The sequence below is a fragment of the Canis lupus genome, chromosome 11 (assembly GCF_011100685.1).
Source record: "Canis lupus familiaris isolate Mischka breed German Shepherd chromosome 11, alternate assembly UU_Cfam_GSD_1.0, whole genome shotgun sequence".
Classification (NCBI taxonomy): Eukaryota; Metazoa; Chordata; class Mammalia; order Carnivora; family Canidae; genus Canis; species Canis lupus.
In genome coordinates, this window is record NC_049232.1 from 61,530,152 (window position 1) to 61,557,517 (window position 27,366).

General features: G+C 37.6%; 1 protein-coding gene across 3 annotated transcripts in view; it reads left to right on the plus strand.

Moving 5' to 3' along the window:
• Positions 1-27,366, plus strand: part of SLC44A1 (solute carrier family 44 member 1) — a 191,902-nt gene that overhangs the window by 42,855 nt on the left and 121,681 nt on the right. For all 3 annotated transcript variants that reach the window (XM_038553006.1, XM_038553005.1, XM_038553004.1), the window contains exons 2-3: positions 10,906-10,995; positions 20,804-20,946. In XM_038553006.1, coding sequence (XP_038408934.1) covers positions 10,906-10,995; positions 20,804-20,946 — 233 coding nt within the window. The remainder of the gene's footprint in view (positions 1-10,905; positions 10,996-20,803; positions 20,947-27,366) is intronic.

A 27,366-nucleotide genomic window follows, 5' to 3' on the forward strand; every position in this document is an offset into this window, starting at 1 on the left:
CCATGTTTCTTAATATATATAACTTTTTATCATTACCATTTTTTTGGTTACAATGCAAACTCTTCATAAGTATTTTTATGATTGCTCAGTATTCCACTCTCCTGTATAACTATTTTCCTGTTAGTTAATTCTTTTTTCATAATGGCCCTGTATTGAACATCTTATGTGTAGCTATTTTAACATTTTAGATTATTTCCTTGGGTTTTTGAAATGTAGTGCCAAATCACTTTCTAAAAGTATCTAACCAGTTTAAACTGCTTTCAGTTTCAGCATAGTCTTAACTAGTGCTGCTTGCTACCTGCCTTCACTTTTCAAAGTGTTTTTCAGTGGGAGCATGAATCCTTATGCTGTGGTTTCCAGAAATGTATTGTTAGAGAGGTTGGCACTGTCTGTATTCATGTCTCCCAATGGATATCTGACCGCATAACTTTTTAGGAGTCTCACATTAAGATGTCAAAGAAGTCTTACTTCAAAGCTAGATTTGTTAGCATTTCTGAAACTTATTTAAATCTGAAATTTATTTTTCTCATAGACTTATTAATAAGTCTATGAGAAGACCATACTATATAATATCTGTGGGAAAAGGAGCCAGCCTATAACATAGTAGAATGCTCTTTAGGAATGTGATCTTGTGCAGGGGAGGCAAGTAGGGATGTTTGCTCTAACATTACATCACTCTAATGGTAAGGGACCTAACCTTGTTCGTTCATTCATTAGACATTTAGAGAGCCTGCTGTGTGCCAGACACTGTTCATCTACTGGGGATATAGCTGTGAATAAAACAACAAGTCCTTGCCCCTAAGTAGGCAGTAAGGTGGGAAGAATGGTCCTTATATGTTCATTCCCTTGCAGAGGATTCTGTACACCTTGATTTTTTTTTTTAAGATTTTTAAATTTCTATTTGAGAGAAAGAATACGAGCTGCAGGGTGGGGCAGAGGAAGAGAGAAAAGCAGACTCTCCACTGAGCAGGGAGCCTGATGCACGGCTTGATCCCAGGACCCCGAGATCATGACTTGAGCCCAAGGCAGGTGCTTAATGACTGAGCTGCCTAGGCACCCCTCTTATTCTGACTTAAAACATAAATTTACTCAATTCCATCCACTCATTAGCTATTTTATAGTCAGTGTAATCTTCACATTTCTTCTCCTTAGTCAGTATAGACTTCAAGTCAGTTCTTACCTATTGTGTCATGGAAAGGAAGCCAGATGTGAGTTAGAATCCTAAACTGAGTACCTGTGAACTCCTGCTTTCATAAATATTTTTGGCATAGCAAGGAAACTCATAAATCCATTAGCAGTCTGGAAACTGGCTGTACTGTAGCAGGGAAGTGGTGCAAAGTAGACCTTGGTCTTGTTTGTCTGTCCTTGGTATCATCAAGTACTGAAGAAGTTCTGATACTTACAAGATGTAATGGGGGAAAGACAAAGGCCATTAAAATTTATAATTAAAAAATAGTAATTCCAAATTAAAAACATTGCTCACCACTGATTCAGAATAAAGAAATACTGTTTGAGGACACAGACAAGGCTTGTCTGTACAATTTTGTTCATGTTTCATTTGATGATGGTGGTAAAAGATGCTATTAAGCTATGTTGCAGAGCAAGATGATCTTGGCCTCTGCCCAGTAATTATCACATGCCTGTGTGCAAGAAAGACAGCCACTGAGGAGTCTGATGTAAGAACATTTTTTAGCAGGCCCCTCAGTTATTTATTTATTTATTTTTAGAGCAGTTGGAGAAAGGGTGAAGACAGAAGCAAAATATCTCCCCAATGATCTTTCTATCTCCATGTAACTAAATAACTTATAAAGCAGCTCTAGTTGCCATTTCCTTCTTTTTTCTTAAACAGATGAATGTCTGTGATTTAGTATAAAGTTCATGAACTAAGAAAAGCGGTTGGACACAGATGCCTGTATCTTTCCACTCTATGTATCTTATTACCTTTAACTGCCTGTTAAAATCATGCTTTTATTTTTACCTTTCAAATATAAATTGCCATCACCAGGCTTAGCAAATGAAACGGATTACTTATGGTAACTGTGAGTAGTTATGCACTCCAAATCCTTGAGAGAGCTTTCCCAAAGGGCAGGCAATGTCTTTCAAAATCCTATTACAGGATTTTATTTGCAGGTGCTATGAACAGAAGGCTGAAAGCCTCCATGTTTTATTGCTGCCCAACTTCATCAGGTCTGCTCACTCTATTGAAAATTGTGGCAAAAATGATACACATCAGCTCTTTTATTCTTTTGTTACTACTCTGCGCAAATAAAAGCATATTGGGGAACTTAATGAAGCAGTATGTCCTTGGAGGGAGCTTTGAAGATTTGGAGTGTATGACTATTTGTCTTTAATACTGGAGATTTTTGTGTAAAACAGACTGGCACGAACAAAATCAAGTCCTCACAGATAGCCCAATGTTTGCCACATATGTACTTAAATCACACAAATACCTAGTAGTAGTCACCTTGGAGATGCATTCAGTGACTACCTTAGAGGCTTTCTGGATGTGCCAAGGAGCAGCCAGGGCAAGTGAAACTGTAGCAGAGCCATTGGAACCATGGAGCCAATTTTAGAGGTGATCTATTTAGAGAGACCATGATTTCAAAACAAAAACAGAAACACCCCCCCCCCCCCAAAAAAAAAAAAAAAAACCAACAACAAAACACTGGGGAGGGAGAATTGATTATTCAACAAATTAGCAAACATACCCCACAGATACACATTCTGGGAATCTGTCCTACAAGAGAGGCCACGTCTCAGTTTGCTTTGGCCTTCACATGCATAGTTGGCTTTTCACTGGAATCTGGAAAAGGCAGCATGGATGGAAAGGATGGATCTGTGCTGCAGAGATCTAGGTACACATGGTGTCTCTATGCTTCTCGTGAGCTATAGGCTCCAGGTTACTGCAATTCCTGACCTACCAGTTTAACTCTCATTGCTGGAGAGTGTGGGCATGTGTCGAATATCTTAAAAGGATAATCTTGATTCTGCTTAAATTTCTGAGCTTCGGTACTTAATTATTCATAATGAATACTTGCGGTATACCTCCCGACTGATCAAAACATACAAGGATGGGCAACTATAGTTGTGACTTTGGCCCTAACGGTGTTGGAGCTGACGCTGGCCTGCCTTTATTTGCAGGGTTAACACCGCCTGTACACCACTTCTTTTCCTTTGAACCAGCCCCCCAAGTTGACACTTAATGCTTATTTGAATGTAGTAGGCTGCAGTCCTCTGGGTTCCTCAGGGGAAATGACAAGGGACCTTGTGGCCAGTTATTGCAACAGAAATCCCAAGCTGAAGCAATTCTAGATGTATGCGACCGGATAGTATTTGGGAATCTCACCAGTGACATGAACATGAAAGTATTCCAGCGGCTAAGTAAATACAGTGCTGCACTAATTGTGCCAGAAAAGAAAGGAAAAATGGTTTTCCTTTCTTTGAAGACTGAAAGGCCGCTTCCTAACTGAAGCAGCCATAGAATCTTTAGTATAAAGAAATCTTAATGGATACAAAGTAAAGAAATGGCTGATTTTTGTATTTTTAAATCAACTTAATGTTCTGTTTGTTTGCTACTAAACATTTCTGAGTGGAATAATTCTTATTTGGCAGTCGGTATTTCCCCATCATAGTGAGCGAGAATTTTCACTCACATTTTGGGCACAAAACACATTCTATTTTAGACACCGAAGGATCATTTTTCAGTGTTTGCTTCAGAATTTGTGAGGTAATTTCAACAGATCTCACAAATGTTTACTCAATAGTTCTGCATCTCTATTTCTGCAGTAATTTGTACACATCTCTATTTTGGCATCCCTTGATGAGATATCATGGTACCTAATTTGTCTCTCTCTCATGAAACTGGAGCTCAGTGAGGGCAGGGCTATCTCAGTTGGCTTTGAATCACAGGTACCCTGTGTGGCGCTCAGTATTGATCTGAAGAATCAATGGAATGTTTAAAGGTATTGTCTTAAAATCGAGTAACTTCTTAATATAATTGTACTCTTTTTGTAACACATTTTTCATTATTTCAAACCATATCTACACAAGTCTGCTGTGTCAAGGAAAGATTCATAGCATAAGGTAATACTGTTACTAGATTAGTATAAGAATCTTTTGGGAAGCTTTGTACTTTTAATTAGGAGAAAGTCATACAGAGAGTAAGTATAGAGTATCGAAAGAGGGCTGGAAGCATTCAGTCATTGCTGTTAGATATCACCTGGGTAACTTGTGACTGCCTGGATTTTGGATCTTCCTCAACTCCATAATTGAGACCCGCTTGTCTCAGTTCTGGATTGTTGTTGGTATTGCGTCTCTGATCTTTTCTTTTTTTCCTGATCCTTCCTTGCCCTGCCTACTTCCATGAACTAGATTCACATCTGCTAGACCTTTTGCTATACTTGGCCCACCCTTCCTGCCCTATGAGGGCTGATGGCCTCCAACGATACCTGATTTGACCTAACAGGTTATAACATATCATTTCTCCAAACCTGTGTGTGTTACTGTTATCTTTAATACATTTACTCAACAACTATATTTTCATTAGAGATAACATAGAAATTTAAGTCAAAACTTATTTCAGGTTTAGTTCCTAAAAAATACACATTCCTACTACTTGCCTATCAAATTCATCAGAAGGCCTTGGGTATTAGGGCTCATAGTGAATGTAGAGGCTAGGGCATAGTTGCTAGTGCTAAGACTTCTATGAGAGATACTATGGAAGCTTTTCTTCCTCCCTTCCTCCTTCCCTTCCTCCCTTCCTTCCTCCTTCCTTCTTTTCAACTATGATATGCAAAATGTAGGAAGGAATGGGAAGATACTAAACATTGTTCTTTCCTAACTGTAAAGATATGAATATAATAAAACATAAACATGAGGTAGATGTCAAGGGAGTCGGGATGGGTCATTCGGTTAAGTGTTGGACTCCTGGTTTTGGCTCATGTCATGATGTCAGGGTTGGAAGATCAAGCCCGGGTCCAGCTCCATGCCCAGCATAGAGTCTACTTGAGATTCGCCTGCTCATGCATGCATGTTCTCTCTCTCTCTCTCTCAAATAAATAAATAAATAAATAAATCTTAAAATAAATCTGTGAATAATAAATAAATCTTAAAAAAAAAACAAAAACCCTCCAAAACATGAGGTAGAGGTCAGTTATGGTCTTAGAGTTGTTTTGTGTGGTCTAGTAACTAATATTAAAAATTACAATTCTACTTTCTAGATTATTAACCTTGTATAGCTAAGAAGATTATATGATGTGAATGTCATTGTACATACATATTTGCACCCTTATTTTTAAAATTAAAAACAAAACAAAACAAAACTTTGGGGCCTGGGTGGCTCAGTCAGTTAAGAGTTGGACTCTTGGTTTCAACTCAGGTCATGATCTCAGGGGCCTAGGATTGAGCCCTGCATCTGGTTGCCTATTCAGTGGGGAGTCTGCTTGTCTCCCTCTCCCTCTGCCCCTCCCCTCACTCATGTGCTCTCTCTCTCACTCTCTAAGATAAATAATTCTTTAAAAAATAAGTAACAAAAAACTTGATTATGGAAAATGTCAAACTTTAATTTTACCCATTTTATTCAAAACTTTTCTTTGTATACATTCAAATTTGGTATCTTATTCTTTCAATCTAAGAATTTGTAAAAAAAAACATTTTTTTTTGTAGTTGAGGTTTGCTGCTAATAAATTCTTAGATTTTATTTGTTTGAAAAGGTTTTTATTTCTGAAAAACATTTTTTGGGGGTGGTATATGATTCTGGGTTAATAGTGTTCATTGTTTTGTTTTGCTTCATTTTTTTTTAAAGATTTTATTTATTTGAGAGAGAGAGCACTAGAGAGAGCTAGTACAAACAAGGGGAAAGGGCAGAGGGAAAGGGATAAGCAGGCTCCTGCCCTGCCTCCCAGCCAGAAGCCCAACGTGGGGCTTGATCCCAGGTCCCCAGGATCATGACTGAGCTGAAGGCAGATGCCTAAAAGACTGAGCCACCCAGGTGCTCCTTGTTTTTGTTTGTTTATTTGAAGATTTTATGTATTTGAGAGATTGAGAGAGAGAGCTTGAGCAGGGAGTAGGAAGGGACAGAGGGAGAGGGAGAAGCAGACTCCCTGCTGAGCAGGGAGTGGAAGATCATGACCTGAGCTGAAGGCAGGTGCTTAACCAACCCACTGAGCCACCCAGGTGCCCCTAGTATTGGTTGTTTTACTTTTTTTAAGTAATTTAAAGCTGTCATTGCATGGTTTTTTGCTTTACGTAGTTTCTGACAAGAAGGTTGCTTAATCTTTGTATCCTGCCCCTGCCTCCACTGCCATTGAGATGATCTCTGTATTTTTGGTTTCCAAGGGTTTCAATATAATATGTGTAGGGTATGTATGTGTGTGTATACACACATGCATGTGTGTGTTGGATTTATCCTGCTTGGGATTCTCTGAGCTTCTTGGATCTCTGCTTTGATTTCTTTTGTTATAAATTTAGTAAATATAGCTGTGCTATTAGTTACAAATTTCGGAAAATTCTCAGTCATTAGTTTTCCTAACATTTTCTCTGTTTCATTCAATCTTCTTCTAGGATTCCAATTACACTTCTGTTAGACCATTTGATATTTCCCTGTAGTTCTTGGATGTTCTGTTGTGGGTTTTTGATTTTTCATTCTTTTTTTCTTTGTGTTTCACTGTCAGTAATTTCTATTGACTTATCCTTGAGTTTATTGATTTCTTCCTGGGCTGTGTTTAGTATATTGATGAGCATGACAAAGGCATTCTTTATCTTGTTACCATGTTTTTTATTTTTAGCATTTCCTTAACTCTTACTTATATGCCCATCTCTCTGCTTGAGTTTGAGGTCTCAGGTTTCAGAAATAGATTTTACACTTATTTTCTTTGAACCTTGTTTTTCTCTTTTATAAACTAAAAAATCATTATATATGTATATAATAATAATATATAATAATAACTAACAGAATTGTTATGAGAATCAAATATGATCCATTGGACTAGTTCCTACCTCTCCTTTCCCATGGTTCAATCTGTCACTCAAGGCTTGCATGGTATGATTACTTTGACCCTATTTAGTTCCTAAATTGTGAGATTCTGTGAAGGGGAAGGGACCTAATATTTACTGACAGCCTATATTAATCTCATGTAGAATTTGAGAAAGGGATAAAAATCACATTTAAAAAGTGCTTTTGTAAAACATTTTACTTTTACCAGGTCTATGTGGATTTTAATTGAAAGAAACAGACAGCATTAAATCCAGTTGCCACTTGGTTAAATCTGTTAAAGAGTCATTAAAATTTTTCAACTGTTGGGTTTCTTGACACACTTGAGAAATGTCATGGCTCATAAAACATCTTACTCTCTTTCTCTGCGCATATAGGATTTTAAATAATTGGATTGGCTCCCAAATTTTGCATTGTGAGGAAAAACTAATGGAGGTTTTTCTCCTTACTGACTGGTGGAAATGAATGTTATTCTCATTGGATTTGCCTTTGTAGTCACAGACTTGGATTCAGATTCTGGCTACACAGCTGTATAATCTTGGGCTGATTATTTAACTTTAGAGCTTGAGTTTTTGTTTTATCTGTGAAATAAGGATGATACCTACATCAGCTGTTTTAAAGACAATGTTTATATACATAAAGTATGTGAAGCTTTGGGTATAGTGCCTAGTTAATAGAGATCAATGAGTGATGTGGCATTAAGAATAATAGTAGCTAAAGTGGAAATATGCCATTATTAAGTCAAATTTTAGTAAATAGAAGGGGAAAGACAAGTTTAATATTCTTTTTTCTTTTAGTTGAAAAGATCCATCTCCCAAGACACACACACACACACACACACATATATTTTTTAAAGATTTTTATTTATTTATTCATGAGAGACACACAGAGAGAGGCAGAGACATAGGCATTTAGTTTAGGCAAGAGACAGAGGCAGAGGGAGAATCAGGTTTCCTTCAGGGAGCCTGAGGTGGTACTCGATCCCAGGACCCTAGGATCACGACCTGAGGCGAAGGCAGACACTCAACCACTGAGTCACCCAGGTGCCCCAGAGTATTTTAACAAAAGGGAGAGGGCTAACTAAAAAATGAATGTTGATGAATAAGAATAATAACCAAGAATTCGTGTTTGCTATGTGACGAGATCCTCAGAATAGCTCCGTGAAGTAAGCTGCCACTCTTCTGAGAAGTCTTTCTTTATCTGAATGAGCGTGCCACCCCGTTTTGTGTTCTTCCATTCTAATTTATACTTTATCGCAATTTTTATGTATAACTCCTGTCCTTTTTCCACTTCTCATCCCCAGTGAAGGTTTTTTTATATATAAGGTTAGAAGTGGCCCACAGTGAGTTGAATTGTTGAGATTTTTGAATCTTTGCATGTTTCTGGTCAGGAGTGAAATCCCACTTTATGTTATAGGTGAAAATCTAAGCATTAAAAACGGAATATTTGTCTAAAGTAAAACTACTAAGAAAATAGCTGTGGATAAATAAACTGGTCAATCAGCCTGAGCCCCCCCGCCACATCCCCGACTGTTTAAGATAAACAAATACAGTATTTTAAAGTAGCTGTTGCTCTAGAGGTTACCTTAGAGTAAATATAATGAATTTCGCAGAAGTGTCCAAATTCTGTGTTTGTAAATAATATTATTGTAATGGGTATTACTCAAGATTGAAATTATTTAATACAAAGAAACATTCTTTATTCATACACTGAGCAACTGTGTTCCAAAACACAGACCACAATACCGGCCTTCTTACTTGAATAGTACAAGGAATAATGTCAAATTATTTTTGTAGCTTTTTCTTTTTTTGGTCATAAAAATTTTCACAAAACTGTCTTCATGATCACAGATTTTTAGAGTTGGAAGGAACCTAAGAGATCCAATCTAACTCCTTCCTGCCACCCAGAGAGATGAAGCGATTTATCTAGTCCTGTAGCTAACTAATGACAGAACCAGGGAGAGAACAGAGCCCTTCATCTATTTTCCATAGTGTTACATTCCTCTGGAAAAAACTGCCTACTCACTCTTGGTTTTTAATGCTAGTTAGAGTCTTGGGGTAAGGTTTTTTCCCCATGACTCACTACTGCTCTTTTGTTTTCTTGTGTGGGTGTCTGGGAGCAAGCTATCAAGGGTGGCGGGGTTTTTTGTTGAACAATTGAACAGTGTAAGGCTCTGAACAAGGAAAAAGCATTTGTCTGGTTAGCACGCGAAGGGTCAGGAGGAAGTGTTGTAGCTCAGACTCTTTGCCCTCAGTATTGATAGGCAGGTATTTTAAAGTTGAGTTTCCTAACCTGGGGTCTGAATTTTCTAAAGTTTTATGAAAATTATGCAAATAGATGCATACCTCCCAAGACCAGAATGTGTACCTTTCATCAGGTTATCAAAGGGTATGTAGCTAAAACCTTTCTTTCTTTCTTTCTTTTTTTTTTTTTTTTAAGGGAGGGAAAGCTAATAAAACCTGAGAACCAGTTCCTCACTCTTGCACTCTACATACTAATTATACTAGAGGGCTCCTTATTATCTCCAGCCACCTTCTGCTTGTGTGCCCTTTCTGGTAGATAAGACTTCCCACATGGTTTCCTGGATCTTGTCATGGAAGCCTTTGGAGGCCCTGGCCTTCTTCTTACAGGAACTTTTCCTGTAGGTTTTCCAAGGCTACTTACTGTCTCTCTCCCTTCTCTGTTTATTGTTTCCAGCAGAGGGTGCAGGATTTTTGTTCATTAGAAAGCTTAGGGGTGTTATTTCAATTACATTCTGTTTAAAAGGAATTTGTACATTGACTTGAAAACATAAGACTATTTGCTGTAAGAAAAAAAAATACAATCAGGATTCCAATCAATACTTTGCAAATTCACCTTTAGAATGCTGCTGGTTCTTAAAAAAAAAAAAAAAAATGCTGCTGGTTCTTTAGTTAGGGAATCTCTGTTAAATCTAGAAACTCTTTAAACTTTCCAGAAACAGAATGAAAATCTGTGGATGGTGGTTTAGGAGTTACCCAGATCAGTCTATAAAAATGTTTTAATTTATGGGACACCTGGGTGGCTCAGCAGTTGAGTGTCTGCCTTTAGCTCAGGGCTGATTCTGGTTCTGGAATCGGGTCCTACACCGGGCTCCCTGTGGGGGAGCCTGCTTCTCCCTCTGCCTGTGTGTCTGCCTCTCTTTGTTGTCTCTCGTGAGTAAATAATTAAATAAAATCTTAAAAAAAAAGTTTTAATTTAGTTTTTCGTTCCTGAATCTTACTAGAATTCATTTTAACGGACTTTCTTCCTAGAAGAGAACACATGTAAAACACATTCTAAATTTGTAAATCTAACATCTGGACACACAACAAGAAAGCTACCACTAGGATTGAAGTTGGAAGAATTTGTCATTTTATTTTATTTTAGTTTAGTTTATTTATTTTTAAGCAGGCTCCACGCCCAGCATAGAGCCTACTTTGGGGCTTGAACTCACAACCCTGAGATCAAAACCTGAGCTGATAACAAGAATCAGGAGCTTAACCGACTGAGCCACCCAGGCACCCCTGTTTATTCTTTTTAAAGAGCTAACACTGAGTATATATCTTGAACCCTTTGGTGTCATGTTAGATGCTGGGAAATGAGAAGAGGTCTCTTTCTTTGTGAAGCTCATGATCTTCTGAGGACATAGCTCAGCACGTTCTAATTCAACATGCTAAATGTAATAGAGGTACAAAAAAAAAAAGCATTGGAATCAGTACTCTTCCTGGCCAGAAGAAAGGTGGGAGTTAGGGAAAAGTTCCCAGGAAGGTGACACATATATGAGTTGTGTATTAAAATGTTCAGTAGAAACTTGTCAGGCAAGATGGAATCTAGGAATATGTGGTATGTTTGTGCCTTCCTCATTTTAATTAAATTTAACATTCACCACTCTATTATTTTTCATTTTCCATTAGAGTTCTAAACGAGAATGGAAGCCACTGGAAGATCGTAGCTGTACAGACATACCGTGGCTGCTGCTTTTTATCCTCTTCTGCATTGGGATGGTAAGGATACTCTCACAGATGATCAGAACCTGATGAATTCACGATCCAAGGGAATGATGGGGAATTGGTTTAAAGAGGGAGCTTGTTATTTACTTATATTTAACCCCTCCTGCATTGCTTATAACTAGAGGTTCTAGGATACCATTGAAGCTGCTTAATTTTGCCCCATACAATTCGTTGGTATTTGGTACCCTTTGATTTTTTTTTTTTCTTAAGCCTCCATGAGATAAATTAAGAGGATTGGAACTCTGTCTCTTTTCCTAGATCATTTGAGAAAGCCAGATCATTTGACATAAATTTCTGTGGATTGTGATCTTGGTGGAGTGTTGAGCAGAGCACTGGCCCCTGAGTCCCGAGTATTTATCCAACCCAGTCACACAAACCTAATGATTATTTTTGAACCAGTTTTCCTCTCAGGGGATTTGGTGTTCCTTTGTATAAAATTAGACTTTTTGCCAGAGGATATCTACAATGTTTCCAATTCTGACATCTTTCAGTTCTTCTTGGAGGGGAGGCTGATTGCTCCCTGCTTCTGCCCATACCAGGCCCCTGCTGCCTGCTGTGTCTGCTGGAAAGAGTGGCATCTCTCAGTTGGAGATCCAGGAACCTGGTGATTTTCCATTGGGTATAGAGGATGGAGGAACAGAGCCCCTGGTGCAGAGTGTCAGGGGTGTGCTTATTCAAATTGCATCCCCACCCTGCCCTGCAGGATTTCTGACACAGGCCTCTGGAACTCAAGAGTCACAAGGTGCTGAGCTGGAAAAAAAGGTTGAAAACAGTGGTTTTCAAGCTAGCTGATGTTTAGAGCTAGAATCAGAGCAGAGTTGGAAATCCTCATCTGGTTCATCACCCTCCTTCTACAGATTAAAAGCATCAAACCCAGAGATGGAAATGACCATGCCAAAACCACATCATGTTAATGGGAGAGCTGGTAACAGAACCCTGCTCTCCTTATTTCCAGGGCTGTGCTCTCTTCTGTCAGCTTGTTTCCTCTTCCTTAAAGGGACTGTGCAGATGGGCATTGCTTTCTCTTTCTTAGTCTTTACAACCAAAAACACAAACATGCTACCTCTCTGGCAGCCTTTTTCCACAAATGTGAGAGTATTTTTAGTCCCCAGCTCCCCATACCTTTTATAGAGCTTCTTTAAGGATAATCTTACTCTGTGTTCTCTGTGACTGCACACCTCACAAACGCCCTTTGAAAAATCACAGAACCACCCTAATCCTAATAGACATAATTGCAGGTACCAGTTATATACCCGAAGAAAGGAAAAGAAAGCAGCAGACTTTAAAAAGATATGTAATAAATTGGGCAAAATGAGGAGTGCTAGTTTTAAAGATAATAGCTCAGTTTCATGAAACCTGAGATATTTAGAAAACTTCAAAATACCCATTTCCTCACTTAGAACTTCTGAGATGTGGTTCAAGAGTCTACTTAGTTTAATGGAGTAGCACCTGAAATGCAGTGTGCATGCAGAGTGTGGGAGAGATTTTCTTTTTTTTTTTGCTAACAGAATTAGCGCAACCTCTCTCTACACCCTGAATTATCCCTGAGACAGACAGCAGCTGACCTTTCAAAATTATGTTTATAAAAACATGTACCTGCCACTCTAGGTGCTTTTGATTTTTCTATGCTAAAATAGCTCGGTAAAGTGCAGTCATTAATGTTGATAGGCTGATTTGGGAGTGACTCAGGGTAAGGAGCTATTTGTTTACTGACACATTTTAATGCATTGGTAATTAATATAATACTGATTTCGGTGCCATGGTAATTAAGACCCACTGTGTGTACTTTTAAATGCAGGCATAGTGTTGTTTGTTTTGGAATGATTTTTTTTTTTTATTGGATTACCCTCATAGAGTTGAGCTAACCTCACATCCTGCTATGTGGAAACTGGAGAAATTTCCAAATTCTGTTGCCCACCATACTGGCACAGCAGTTCGAGCCAAGTTTGTCTTCTGTGTATTTGTTTTGTATGGTTTTTAAAAGCCTTTTTTTTTTTTCTTTAGGATTTCATTCTGTAGTACTTTTCAGAGAAACATTCACCAAACATTTGTCGAGCATTATCCTGTGCTTGATGCTTCTGTATGTATTTATCTCATTCAGTTCTCTCAGTTGCCTTATGAAATAGATTCTATCCTCAGTTTACAAACAAGGTGTAACAAGGTTAAATATTAGCTTGTCTAAGAATAGAATACTGGTAACATGTGACAAAGGTAGAATAGGAACTGGAATACTCTTTAACCTAGTAGCCAGTGGTCTGCTTCTTTCTGTCATCTCGGTGGCCTAATATTTAAGCTGTATCTTTATTCACTGTCCTTACTTGAAGTTCTTTGCTCATTCCTTGATATCTACTCTTTGAAATATTTTAAGGTCTTTCTTATTTCATTCATCTTCACCATTAAGTCTTTTTTATATGTGTTCACCTCTTCATAAGTAGAGGCTTCTCTTTTATTTCTTCCCTTACATTCAGTTTTTCCATGCTTGCCTTGTCTAGAACTTAGGGTTTTTTTCAAAGCAAATTGCTACCAGCCTTTTTGAGAGCTATCATCTTCCACATTTGAACTTTTATCGATATTTTGAAATTATTGGACATACATTTACTCTGTTCTAAAAAACTGCATGTAGCATTGTACTTCTAAATTTATGTTTTCCATTAAGGTAGCAATCAAGTGGTTCTCATATTGGACAAGTTGACTACATACCAGAATCAGCTAGGATTTAAAACAAACAAACAATTCTTTCCTGGGTTCTTCCTCTGATTCTGACTTAGTATCTGTGTTTTCAATGTTTATCCAGGGTTGAGACTACTGTTTTAGGCACCAATAAACCACTGAAGAGTTTTCTGTTCTTTTTCTTTTTCTTTTTTTTAAGATTTTATTTATTTATTCATGAGAGACACAGAGAGAGAGAGAGGCAGAGACACAGGCAGAGGGAGAAGCAGGCTCCATGCAGGGAGCCCGATGTGGGACTCGATCCCAGGTCTCCAGTATCACACCCCAGGCTGCAGGCAGCACTAAACCACTGCGCCACCAGGGCTGCCCTATTTTTTTTTTTTTTTTTTTTTGAAGAGGGAGAGCTGGGAGGGGCAGAGGGAGAGAGAGAATCTTAAGCAGGCTCCATACCTGACACGGGGCTCAATCTCACAATCCTGAGTTCATGACCTGGGCAGAAATTAAGAGTTGGAAGCTTAACTGAACTGAGCCACCCAGATGCCCCAACCACTGAAGAGTTATGAGCAAGAAATGATGTGACCGAGTTTACAAAGATGGCCCTGGTAGCCAATGTTATAGATAGCTTATAATGCCGTTATAAAGGGGAAGCACTTTAGAGGCTGTAATAGTCCAGATAACATGTGGAAAACTTGAAATAAAGTAGCGATAAAGGAGAGGAGGAGAGAGTGTCATCAATGTTGTAGATAAGATGGAGGCAGAGTATGCATGACTAAGAGGTTCTTGTATTAGGGGTTCAGGGTAGGGTTCTTCAGGTCAAATCTGACCCCAACTTATAAGTTCCAAACCACAGTTTCTATACACATGCAGGAAGAAGAATGAGATGGATAAACAAAGTATTATATTAGTAGCGAGGCTGTACCCTGATTATACCCAAATAAAGAACTCCTTGGTAAAAATGACTTGTAGAATGAAGCGTGGGCCATGTGGCCTGAAGGTCCTTCTCATCGTGGGTTGTGTGACTTAATTTTGTCTCAGGGAGAGAGAGGTATGAGTGAGAAGAGAAAAGAGATCCGTCTGGACCCTATCTGCCCAGATCAGCTTACCACAGAAAGACAGGAAAGAGGTGGCTACTTGGCCTTAATGGGAGTGCTCCCCACAAACAGTAAAAGGCACAGAGATGCCTACAACTTACCCCTGATACTTAGTCCTATTTACTGTGGACTAGGGGGTGTTCGGCATGCGACATAGAAACATTTCAATTTCACAAATATACAATGAAGTAGATTCTGTTGTCAACATCATTCTCTTTTACAGTTAAGAAAGCAGAGGCACAGAGCTATGTTAAATAACTTGTCTAGGTTACATAGTGGCAGTAGTGGACCCAGAAGAGAAGATGAAAGATGGTGAGGCCTCAAGAGGTCCTCTGTTGCCTGAAATTGGGAACAACAGGAAAGTAATTGTTTAGAACATGGACACGGTAACCTCACCTGCCAGCAAAACATGGACTTGTCAGTGTTTCAGCAAACAGGTTAGCATTCTTGCTTCCTCCCATGAAGTTAGGAAGTGAGAGTGATGGCAGGAAGTGTGGAGAGGGGAGACTGAGGAGTCCCTCTGACTTTGTATCTCACATATGCAGTCTGGTGAAGAATGATACTACAAAGACAGACAGGGTAGATGTAGGAAAAGGGAAGTGGTTTGGGGAAATGTGGAATGAGAAGATGAGTTTGGGAGAGGTAGGGTGTGGGTAAAGATAAGCAATGGGTTGGAGTTTTAGAGAATGATCTGGACTAGAGCTGGGTGTAGGAGACCTCCCTGTATACCTTGTCCCTTCAGACTGCTTTCAAGGACCTTTCTTTATTTGATAGCATTCGTCTAGTTCCCAGAGCATAGTGTTTCTACCTCATTAACTATTGTCGAGCATGCAGCACAAAGTGAAAGACTCAGAGACTCACTGCAGTATTTAGTCATTTGTGTGATGGTCTGTGCTTTGGCAGGATTGGAGAAAAGGAATAACAGCATGCCAAAAATTACCTTAAGGTTACCCGATCCAAATACCTACTTACTTCTGTTAATCCTTTGGGTTTTTTTTTTTTCCTTTTTTAAAAAAAATTATGGCAAAATATACATAACATAAAATTCACTATTTTAACTATTTTAAAATAGTTTGAATCAATTTGCTTTTGATCCACTCTTGTTTTTGTATTCTCGGACACTATGGACCAAATGGGTTTATACTTCTTCCAGCAAGTATAGTTTGAAACATTTTACTTTTTATCTACTTTCCCTTAGGATCATAAAATTTGGGAAGAGGAAAGGGCTTTAAAGATTAATCTAGTTCAAGCCCCTTGACAGGTAAGGAAACTGAGGCTCAGAATTTACAGAGACTTCCCCACGATCATAAGGAGTATTTGTGGCAGAGCCGGGTTCATTTCCTAGTATTCCTTGTCTGTGTGTTTTATTTCTTTTTTTCATTGTTCAAGCTGCCTATGAAACTGAGCTTCTCTGATTCTGTTTCCTCACACCTCATTATTTTCTGATCTTTTGAGAACATTTCAGTTCTTTCAGGGTAAACTTTATGTATTATAACCCTTTCATACCCTGCCTGGCATCTTGTGTTTGATTATGCTCAATAAATGCTTATGAACTAGACATTTCTTAGACTTCCAGTAATTTTTGCTTATTGCTTCTTTCTTCCTTTTAGAGTAGTACATCCTATTAAACTTTAAAGAAATCTAGAAATTTGGCAGATTGGCAAAATTTTTAAATTTTTATTTGTTTGTATAAATATTAGTTCTGCATTAGGCATTCTTATGCTATCCTGTCTGCTGGGTCCTCATGGCCTTTCTTGTTTCAGGGCTCTCAGAAGAGGAGGAACAGAAGCCAAATGTTACTTCAAGGTTTGACAAATTAGTTATTAGGAGATTGACTCCAAGCTTTGACTGAGTTTAGGGATAGAGGAATAGGATTAGGTAGAGAGCTAAAGGAGGTTATATTTGAGGAGAAGAGTCTGGATATATTTTCATTAGTCCTTGGGAGAAAGCTATAAGTGTCAATCTTTTTTGCCCATCTTTTTATTTTGAATCATTTTGTTATATTCATATTTCATTGCCATCTGCCACACATGTTTTTGTTGATTTTTTTCCTCACCCCTCAAACCAAAACTAAGGCCTTCTGTCTTGCTCAGTTGCATGTTAAGGCTCCAGGTTTGAAATTCAAACATGCTTGTGAAATAAAATGTGTCCCTCTTTTTGACTAATAGTGAGTGAAACTAAGCAAATCCTCCTTCTTACGTTGAAGTAATGAGCACAGTTCATTAATTAGCAAATTGTCTTTCTCCCACATAGGCAAAGTGTGTCTTTCTCACACACTTCCGAGTGTGCCAGATCCAGCTTGGGATCCACCACCACTGGATGCCTTGATCTGATTTGAGTCACCTCCTGTTTGTGATTAGATTTGTCTGCTCCTTCTCTCCCTCTCTCAGAAGAGCAGTTCTGCCAGCACTTCAGTAACTCAGTCCTTTTAAGATTTTAGCCATGGTTCTCTTCCTTACTAATAGGCTTACTTTCTCTGCAGTGATTGCTCTCTACTATAGGGATATAAAAGCTTTCCTCATCCCCCTTATCATTTGCTTCATTAATATGATTTCCTTCTCTTGAATGCCTCTTCCTCTCCCCACTCACAGCCATTAAATTACTGAGTGGATTCTGTAAAGTTTCTCTCGTCCTATTTTAATTTCATGTACCACATTTTTTTCTCTTCTGAAACTGTATTGCTTCCTGCATTTGGATTTCAGAATGTTGTGTGTGTTTTTTTAAGGGCGATTGTATTTTTAATTATATTTGGCCTAGTTCCCCATCATCAGTACTTGTACCATATGGGAAGTCCCTGGGATAACAGTCATGGTTTCCTCCTATCTTATTACCTTACTTATTCTCCTTCCTTTCTCCCCTGCAGCTTCTTACCCTCCCTTCTCTAATGCCTTTGGAAGCTACTAAGAAGTTTAAATGGCCTGTGTGAAAATATGTCAGTGTCCCATTTTACCACATATATGTAACATTTATAATTTATACTCTGTCTACATCCCAGAGGGATATGAGGTGGCTTATGATTTAAAAGACAAAAAAACACTCAGCATAATACCCTCCATTTCCATCCACGTCGGAACAAAAGGACAAACATTATATGGTCTCATTCATTTGGGGAATATAAATAATAGTGAAAGGGAATAGAGGGGAAGGGAGAAGAAATGGGTAGGAAATATCAGAAAGGGAGACAGAACATGGAAGATTCCTAACTCTGGGAAACGAACTAGGGGTGGTGGAAGGGGAGGGGGGCGGGGGGTGGGGGTGACTAGTTGGCGGGCACTGAGGGGAGCACTTGACGGGATGAGCACTGGGTGTTATTCTGTATGTTGGCAAATTGAACACCAATAAAAAATAAATTTATTATTAAAAAATGAAAATAAAAAACAAAAACCAACAAACCCTCACATATCCAACTGTACTGTTAAAAATAGTCACAAAGGGAAATCAGAAACCATTTAAAGGAATCTGTAACAAAAAGTCCTTATCAAACACAAGAAGAAAATTTCTATAAAAAGTGAAAGAAGAACATAACCTTTTAATTATGCAAGGGCTTTGCTATTTTAGACTAGTAGAGAAAGAAGATTGTAATTGTGGTCTGAATGTTTCTGTATAGTGTCAGAATTACTGACATGCTTTCTCATTTTCCTCCCTAGAAATTTTTGTTCTAAAGGAGAGAACTAAAGGAGTTTTTGGTTAGTCCCCAATTACTGGTGTCAACTTCTTTAGTCTGGCTTTGTCTTTCAAATTTCCCACTAACAGCTACCCTGTCTTGATGACCAGTCATGCACCAGCCCAGCTAGGGGTTAGATATGCATTATCTCATTTAGTCCTCATCATCAGGCTGTGAAATAGATGATGGTACTTGTGTTAGGGATGAGGAAGAAACACTCTAAGTAGGTAATTGGATCAAAGTCCCATAGGTAGTAAGTGGTAGAGTGAGGGTTTAAATCCATATCTCTCTGGGTTCCCTTTCTGTTACTCTCTGATTCATCTTGTCAAAGAACTGTATTGGAAAGGTTAGCCATTAAACCTCCTAATCACTTCCAGTTTTTGTTCGGTGTAGGATTTCCTAATTTGAAGTAATGATATGCTTAAAATGGCATGCTGGTTTGCATCTCTGTATGTGTACAGGGGCTTAAGTATTTTTTTTTTTTTTCTCTTTTTTAGTATTGGCGTGAAGTCCTGTCATGGAACTATCATGCATTTTCCATGGAGGAATCAGGAGAGAGGGAGGGGGCAAAAGGCGAGAGTGAATGAGTGAATCCCCACCAGCCTTCTGCCTAACTCTATTGCGAGCAGTTAGCTGCTGCTTTGAGGCAGAAGGGTACTAACATTTTTATTGAAACAGACACTTACATGCATTATTTCATGTAATTCTCACAGCAGCCTTTGTGGTAAGTGGTTTTAGCCTCAATTTATAGACAGGAAAACTGAAGCACAGAACATTAAGCAGGTTTGTCCAGTGTCACACAAGTAGAAAATGGAGTGATCAGTATTCCATTGATCAGTGAAGGTTATCTGACCCTAGAACCCATGGTCTTTTCCTTTACGTGTTCTCATTTTTAACAACAATAATAGTTAATATTTATTGAGCTCTTACTATGTGCTGAGCAGGATTCTTGCCACTTTACTGGATTATTTCATTTAATCCATATAGCACTCTTATGAGATATACACCCACTATCTCCATTTTACCTGAATAGAGTGAGACGCAGAGTTGAAATCACTTGGCAAGGATCCACAGGCATGAGAGTAGCAAATCAGAGATAGTCTCTCTCTGAAATTGGACTTTCTTACAGACTGTAGTTTCAAGCAGTTTCTACTAACTAGAGCCACACTCTCTACACTTCCCCCCTCCTCCCTTCCTTACCTGCAAGATAAAAAATAGAGGGGTTATTTAGAAAAAAAAAAAAAAAGAGTTTTTGCCTTTTTAAGAAAGTATGTTTAGGAAAGAAATAGTCTCCTTGGAGGAACTGCATATGAGTACAGCACTGAGCACCATAGGCCTGAGATCTCACTGGGCTGCTTATACGCACACTACTCATGAGTCTTGACTATCCTACGTTAAACACTGATAATCTCTGCCTTCGTTGGCCACTTCAATAAGGACAAAAAAAACCATAACCTTTTAATGACCATGTTGCAAGATTTTCTAACCCCAGTCTTTTCTCCCAATTCATTTTGTCAGGAGTGAGTGAGTCACTTACTTCCTATTCTTATGACTGCTAGCCTGCAGTGAGTATAGGCTGTTATTGCCTTGTCTCGGTCACTGCATACTTGACTTAGCAGGCACGATACAGTTCCGAAGCGTCTACCATTTATTTGCCTTTGGCACTGTGATGAAGCCTATTCCTGTGAAATGAAGTAACCTTTGTGGCACACAGACCCAGTGCCTCACTCTCTTGAGTCTGCGACATTAAAAGCATGGTGGTGTTGCACGGTGTAATTCTTTGGCTTGTATACAGCTTTATTGCAGAAAGGAAACAGAAGTGTTGCATGTACCAAAGTGATAATAATTCAAAACCCACATACCTATGTTCTTTGATTTTTTTTTCTTTCATCTGTTGCTATTGTTCATTTAACAGAACTCCTTTACAACCAAATAAAACTAAAGAATGAAACAAGCTGGGTTTGATTTTATGGTCTGATCTTTACTAGCTTCTGTGGCATTGGGCAACTTACTGAACCTCTCTGGGTCTCATTCTCCCTCCTGAGGATTAGCGATAATGTCTGGTAAGCACCTAGTAGGAGCATGGCACGGTGCAGATGTTCAATACAGAGAAGCTATTACTATCATAAAATGCAAAGACTATCTTATGATGTAAAAGCTTGAGATTTGTTTTGTTGTGGTAGTAAATAGTGTTTCCCTGTGGGCTTCTTGTGCTGCTTATGTGAAATCCAAGGAAAACAGTTGAATAGTGTTTGCAATAAGGAAAGATGGCTCTTTGTTCCCTTCAACAGACAAAAGAAGCTCATTATCGTATCAAGTAGTGACTGTTGCTATTGAACTGGTTTATTTGTATGTTTTTTCTGTTTTTTTTTTCTAGGGATTTATTTGTGGCTTTTCAGTAGCAACAGGTGCAGCAGCGAGACTAGTGTCAGGATACGACAGCTATGGAAATATCTGTGGGCAGAAAAATGCAAAGTTGGAAGCAATACCAAACAGTGGTATGGACCACACCCATCGGAAGTGAGTAGACTGTTGGCTGAATGAACACTGTGGAAACTTTGAATGGGGGGTAGAAAATCCTGCTTTTCCAGTAATATCTTACTGAATATTATTTTTATATGACTCCTGTTGGTGTTTTTATTTTTTTAACCTCCCACTCGAATTATTCCTGTTTTTGGTCTGTCAATACATTTTCCAGGAAATAAAATTAGCTACCAAGTTAAAATGCACTATCTTGAGGTTTTAATGAGTATAGGCTTGATTTGAGAGGATTATTCCTATACTCTGTTTTCCCATTAGCCTTTAGGTTATACATGAAGTCTTAAATCAGGAAATAACTTAATACTTTTTCTTCCTACGACTGTATTGATGGGAGACAGAGGGATGATAATGGATTTTGAAACATTAAAGGTATAACGAAACATTTTGTGATGCATCATTTATAAGTACAGTACACATCAATTTCCAATTTTATAAGATACATTTTCTTTGTCAGACTTTAAAATTTGTTTTGAATTTGCAAGTTTCATCTTTCGCATTTCATGAAATTCCTGACTTAATTGCCTTTTTTCTTCAGAGGAGCTATTATTTCATTTTTAATGTCTGTGAGGAAAATGTCATCATACATATTTTAGATTTGATGTCAGTATATTTGTCCACACTGTATGTTTATGCCCCATTACAGTTGATTAGACAGGTTTAATAAATAAATCAAGTCTTCAAAATTAACCAAACATTTTAAAGTAATGGGTTACCCAATTCAGTTTATGAACTTTATAGGAAAAGGCTAAGCAGTGAAAACTATTTTTAAGGATGTAGTTGTCTTAAGAAGTATTTTCCAGGATATAGTAACTATATTTATTATTAGATAAATCCGTTCATTAAATCAGTGCCTTTACTGGAAAGTATAAGATTAATTTGATAATTTCACAAACTTGAAGAAATCCAAGTAGTTATGATATGATCTCAGAAATATTCCCCCATTGAATGGAGTAATGCAGTTCAAATAAATATAATTTTAAATAATAATAATGAATATTTGTGTAGCGTATCATAGTTGGCAAGCATATAACACCATGCTGTGAGGTAGGTGTAGCAGAGGTTTAGAGAGATTGAAATGATTTTCTCAAAAGTCTGGTTGGTCAGTGGAATATCAAATGCAGATTATGAGCTTTTTCTCTTGATAAGCATCTGCATCCCTTGACAGAAGTGAAAATTGGACTCAGAGTAATTTGGAGGATTTTCATTTATCCCTTTTTTGATTGTTTTATAGAATTAACACTTTTAGGCCTTGTGTTATTTCTGATAACAAGACAGCCTATATATGTATATTGTTTATTTGTTTATATATAGACAGCCTATATATATATATATGTATGTGTGTGTGTGTATGTATATATTTCTTTATATATATATATTTCTTTTACTTTTTGTTTTGAAATAATTTTAGACTCATAGAAGTTACAAAAATAGTACAGAATTCCACATCTTTTTTTGTTGTTGTTGTAGGTAATGTCTATGTTGCAAACACTTTTTGACTCTTTAATGCTATTGACATGTACCAAACATAAAATATTACCATTTAGGTAACTGAAGAGATAGGAGGAAAAGAGATCTCTTCCTTCAGATCTACTGCTCACATGAGGTCATACTCATGTTTATGGCTCCCTTTATAATTTGCTGATGGTTCCAAACATATTGTCACCATAAGATTTGTGTAAATGTCACTCTTCACACTTAAACTTATAGAAGTTCATTTGGTCAATTTTTAATTTCAAGTCCTTGTATTTTCTAAATACTGATACAGCTATTTCTTGTATACTATATATTCTTCATACTATATATTCAATACACTATGTATGTGTATGTACACACACTATATATATTTTTATAATTGGCCTCTTTCAAAGAGAGCCTACTTCTTATTCCAAAAAAGTGGTGACTTTTCCCTGAGTATTAGCATAGTTGGGAGCCATTCATGGATAGCTATAGAGGAAATAGTTTCCCAGGTAGCTATACCTTAAGTATACATGTTTGTTTGTTTGTTTGTTTATTGAGAGGGAGAGGGTGAGGGAGAATCTTAAGCAGGCTCCATGCCCAATGTGGAGCCTGACCCAGGGCTCGATCTCACAACCCTGAGATCATGACCTGAACCAAAATGCAGAGTCAGATGCTCAACCAACAGTGCTACCCATTTTAGTGCTGAACCATCTAAGTATTTCTCTTAAAATGCTACATATATATTTTAATGAGTAATACATTTTTTAACATAACTTTCTCAGGTAAGTCTATATTGTTTGGATTTGAAAGAAGGCACAGTGTCTCTGTGTTTGTTACCTTTACTCCGTCCTCTTATTTTTTCAGCCAAATGCATTCATTTCCTAGTTTTTCATTCATTTCCTACTATATGTTTGTCTCCATTATGATACTAGGCCCTACCATAAGCAATAAAAATTTTTTATACCTGTTTTGTCTGCTTCTACCCCAACTTGACCTTGATCACTATTTTCTCTCATTTTTTAATCCTCAGTCCCTAATACCTGATATTTACTAGGACCTACCTCCATACATACTTCTTGAATAAGTTAATAAATGAATCCTCTAAAATCTTGAATACAACTAATTCTTTCTTGCCTTCATGAGTATTATTTCCTCTGTCAGAAGGAAATATTTCTCCCATTCTTCATGTGGCTGCATTCTACTCATCCTTCAGTCCTCATTATATATGTTATTTCCCAGAAAGGTCTTTTTTGACTTCACAGTTTAAATCAGGTATTTAAAAATACTTTCTCATGGGGAAAATGACTCTTGATCTTGGGGTTGTAAGTTTGAGCTCCATGTTCAGTGTAGTTTATTTTAAAAATAAATAAATGAAAATAAATAAAAAGATTCCCATTGTGTCCTGTAATATGTGTAATAACATATTTATTTTGTGATTATTTGTTAAATGTTTGTGTCTTCTAAGTTCATGAGAGCAGAGGTGAAGTCTGTTTCATTCAGACTGTATCCGTAGTACTTGGAATGTTGCAGGCACTCAAGTAAATGTTTGTTGAATGGGTAAAAAATTTATTTTCTTAAAATATTTTTTAAGAAGTGAAATACCAAGTCTGAGGATAAGATTAAGATTACTAATAAATATTTTAAGATTATAAAAATTGCTAATGAATATGGCTTTCCATAATGTCCATTCTATTTACATTACCACCAGTGTCTGAGGCTGCTTTATCTTTGCTTGTATTACTAGTTTTTATTTTTTGCTAATTTGGTTAACCAAAAATGGCATTTTATAGTTTTAATTTGCAAGTCTTTGGTTATTCATGAGCATGAGCCTTTTTCCTTCACATGTTTGTTGACCTCAGGACAGCTGTTGTGGTAGCATATCTATTCTTGGTCTTCTAATCTCTAATCTTCTCCATCCTTTATGCTGTGATAGGATTAAGTTCTTTCAAATACTTTTTATGGTCATTTCCCTGCTCAAGAGCCTTTCCTTAGTGTTGATGCCTACATTATCAAAGGGGAGCCTATTCAACACCTGCCTTTGCAGGCTTCCCATGATCTAGACCCATTGTACCTACTCAGTCCTTTCCCACTGTTTCTCAGTGCAGTAGATAGTATTTTTATCCAAGATATTCATTCTATTTGTGTGCAGTCCCCTCTACTTCTCTGCCAGTTTGAATTCTTGAAAGACTTAATAAGATGGGTCCTGTAACTAACCTCTTCATGAAATATTTCAAAACAAACTTTATCCTATAGTGATCTTTTATTACCTGAACTTTCCTATCTCAAATCTGTTTTTCTGTTGCCCTGGAGTTCTTCTCCAATTATACTGTGTGTTTCTTCTGCCTGCATTAATTATCATTTGCTAGGTAACAATGTTACTATAAATTGGTGGCTTAAAACAAGACACAATTACTATCTCACAGTTTCTGTGGGTCAGGAATATGAGTATGGTTTAACTGAGTCTTCTGCTTCGGAGTGTCTCCCAGGACCTCGATCAAGGTGTTGGTCAGGCCTTGGGCTCTGTTGGGGAGTTCTCCTTCCAAGCTCACATAGTTGGCAACACCCCGTCTTTCAGGATTGTTGGACTCAGGGCTTTAGCTCTTCTTCATGGCTGTAAGCCTGGGCCACCCTCAGTGCATGCTGTGAGAGCCACTCCATATATATGGTGGCTTACTTCAAAAGCCAGCAAGGGAAAGCATCAATAGAGTCTGCTAGCAAGATGGAAATTAAATTTTATGTAATATAATTATAGAAGTGATATCTTGTTACCTTTGCCATTTTCTCGTGTTAGAAGCATATCACAAGTCCCACCCAAAGTCAAGGGAGGGAATTACACCAAAGTGTGAATTCCAAGAAGTGGGAATAATTGGGGCATCTTATAGTCTTCTGCCACCCTACCCAACTCTGTCTCCCTGGAGCGCCATATTTTTACAGCTGCCAGATTAAAACATCCAAGAGTTATTTCACAGGGGCTTAGTAAGGATGTGAAAGAAAATGGTAGATAATATTTTATGAAATACAGGAAGGCCCCAACTTCAAATGGATTATGTTCCCAAAGTTCACTTTTAAATTGTTTGTTTGAGATATGTATAACTCTTCTGCATAGAAACAATGCTATAAATAAGGTTCTGAGGCTGGGTTAACTCAGAAAGGTCATTTGTCTTAGAATCATGGAGTGTCAGAGATGAAAGGGATTTTTAAGATTATCTAGTGTGTAACCTCCTTAAAGCATCCCATCAAGTATTGGTAAACTTGTGTGTAACCTCGGTAAAGCAGCCCATCAAATATTGCTGCCAACTGAGGCTCAGAGAAGAAAATGACTTATTTTGTAGTTGAAAATGACTTATTTTGTAGTTGAGCTATTATTATGTAGCAGAGATGCTAGAGAACATAGGTAAGGCTTACAGTCTTTTTTCCTTTCTTTTTTTGGTGGAGGGAGTAGTTGTAGGGAGTGGAGTAGTAATAATATATTTGAAGTCTGATAGACAATTCCAAAAAGATCTCTTCTTCCACATTCTACATTGCCTACCATTTTCAGAACTGTAAAGCTAGCCTTACAGTATATGTGTCAATTTTTAGACAGAGAATTATTATTATTATAGAAATTGTTCCCAAAGGGGAAGCCCCATATCCTCCATATCAATTTGGATAGAGCAAGGCTGCTTCTAGTTCTAAGATATCTGGATTTGTCGATATGGGGACTATACTGGGGCAAAGCATCTAGCTCTGTTAGCCCCTGGGAGACAACTGGAGGAGCAGGAGGTATTATTATATTTCTACCATGGATGTTACCTTGTCCTGGGTGCCCGGGATGGGAGAGGCTATGGCAAGATGGTAGTGGCTCTTAGTATGCATAGGTTATTGTAAAACCAGATAAGGGTATGTTGAGAACTGCTTTTAATGTTTTAAATGTAGGTATTATATCATTATTAGAAATTTTTCTCTATTCTGCAAAAAGTCCTAACACAGAGCTTAGTGAGTCTTTGTGACTCTTAAGAAATTTTCTCAGTGAGATAAGTGAGATAGATCTCACTTATCACTATTGATTTTTTTCATAGAGGTTCCAAAGATTTATTTTTTGCACAAATCTAACTTTATTCTTTATCTTTTTATCTTTCCTCTAAGGAAGCCATTTAAAGCCCCAATCACTGATAAAGGCTCTTTGACTGTAAAATGCCTCTCAGATTTCAGATAATCAGTATGAACAGAATGTACAGGAAGTAGAGGTCTGAGGAGGTTGATGGCATACATTTATAAGTAAAATCTATAGGGGGCATTTTATTTGAGACCTTTTTCAATTACCTTCATAACCTGTGGCAGGGTATATCTACTGTGAGTTTTACTTTTTCTTTAACTGTCTCATTCCCCGGAAATCCACTGCAAAGAATGTTTGTGCTTAAAAGGGCCGTGGAGATCACTGAGCCCCTTCATTTTTCGGATAAAGAGACTGGGGTCTAGGAAATGTCAGTGGCTTGATGAAACAGTAGTATCAGAACTAGCACCCCACTCTTTACGCTCAGTCTAGTGCTCTTTGCGTTATGTACTCCACCACCCCTGGTAAGCGACACAATGATTTCAGTTTCCCATCCTTTTTACTTTTGGGGTCTCTCCCTCTGGACATTTAAAGATGAAAAACTTTTAGTAGAACATGCAGAGAAGAAAGGGCAGGTAATATAAATTAATAAAGTTATAACTAAAGAAACTTTGAAACCTACACAATCTATGAAGGCTTCGAATAATCTGAAGGCAGCCTTGTCTGTTTCTCTCTGTCAGATGAAGAACGTGCATTTTATTGATGAAATATGTTGTTCTTATTTCACACTTGGGCATTTTTAGCATTTGTGTGTTTTAAATACCTACTGAAAAACATGTAGTTTATTTTTTTATTTTTATTTTTTAAAGATTTTATTTATTTATTCATGAGAGACAGAGGGAGAGAGA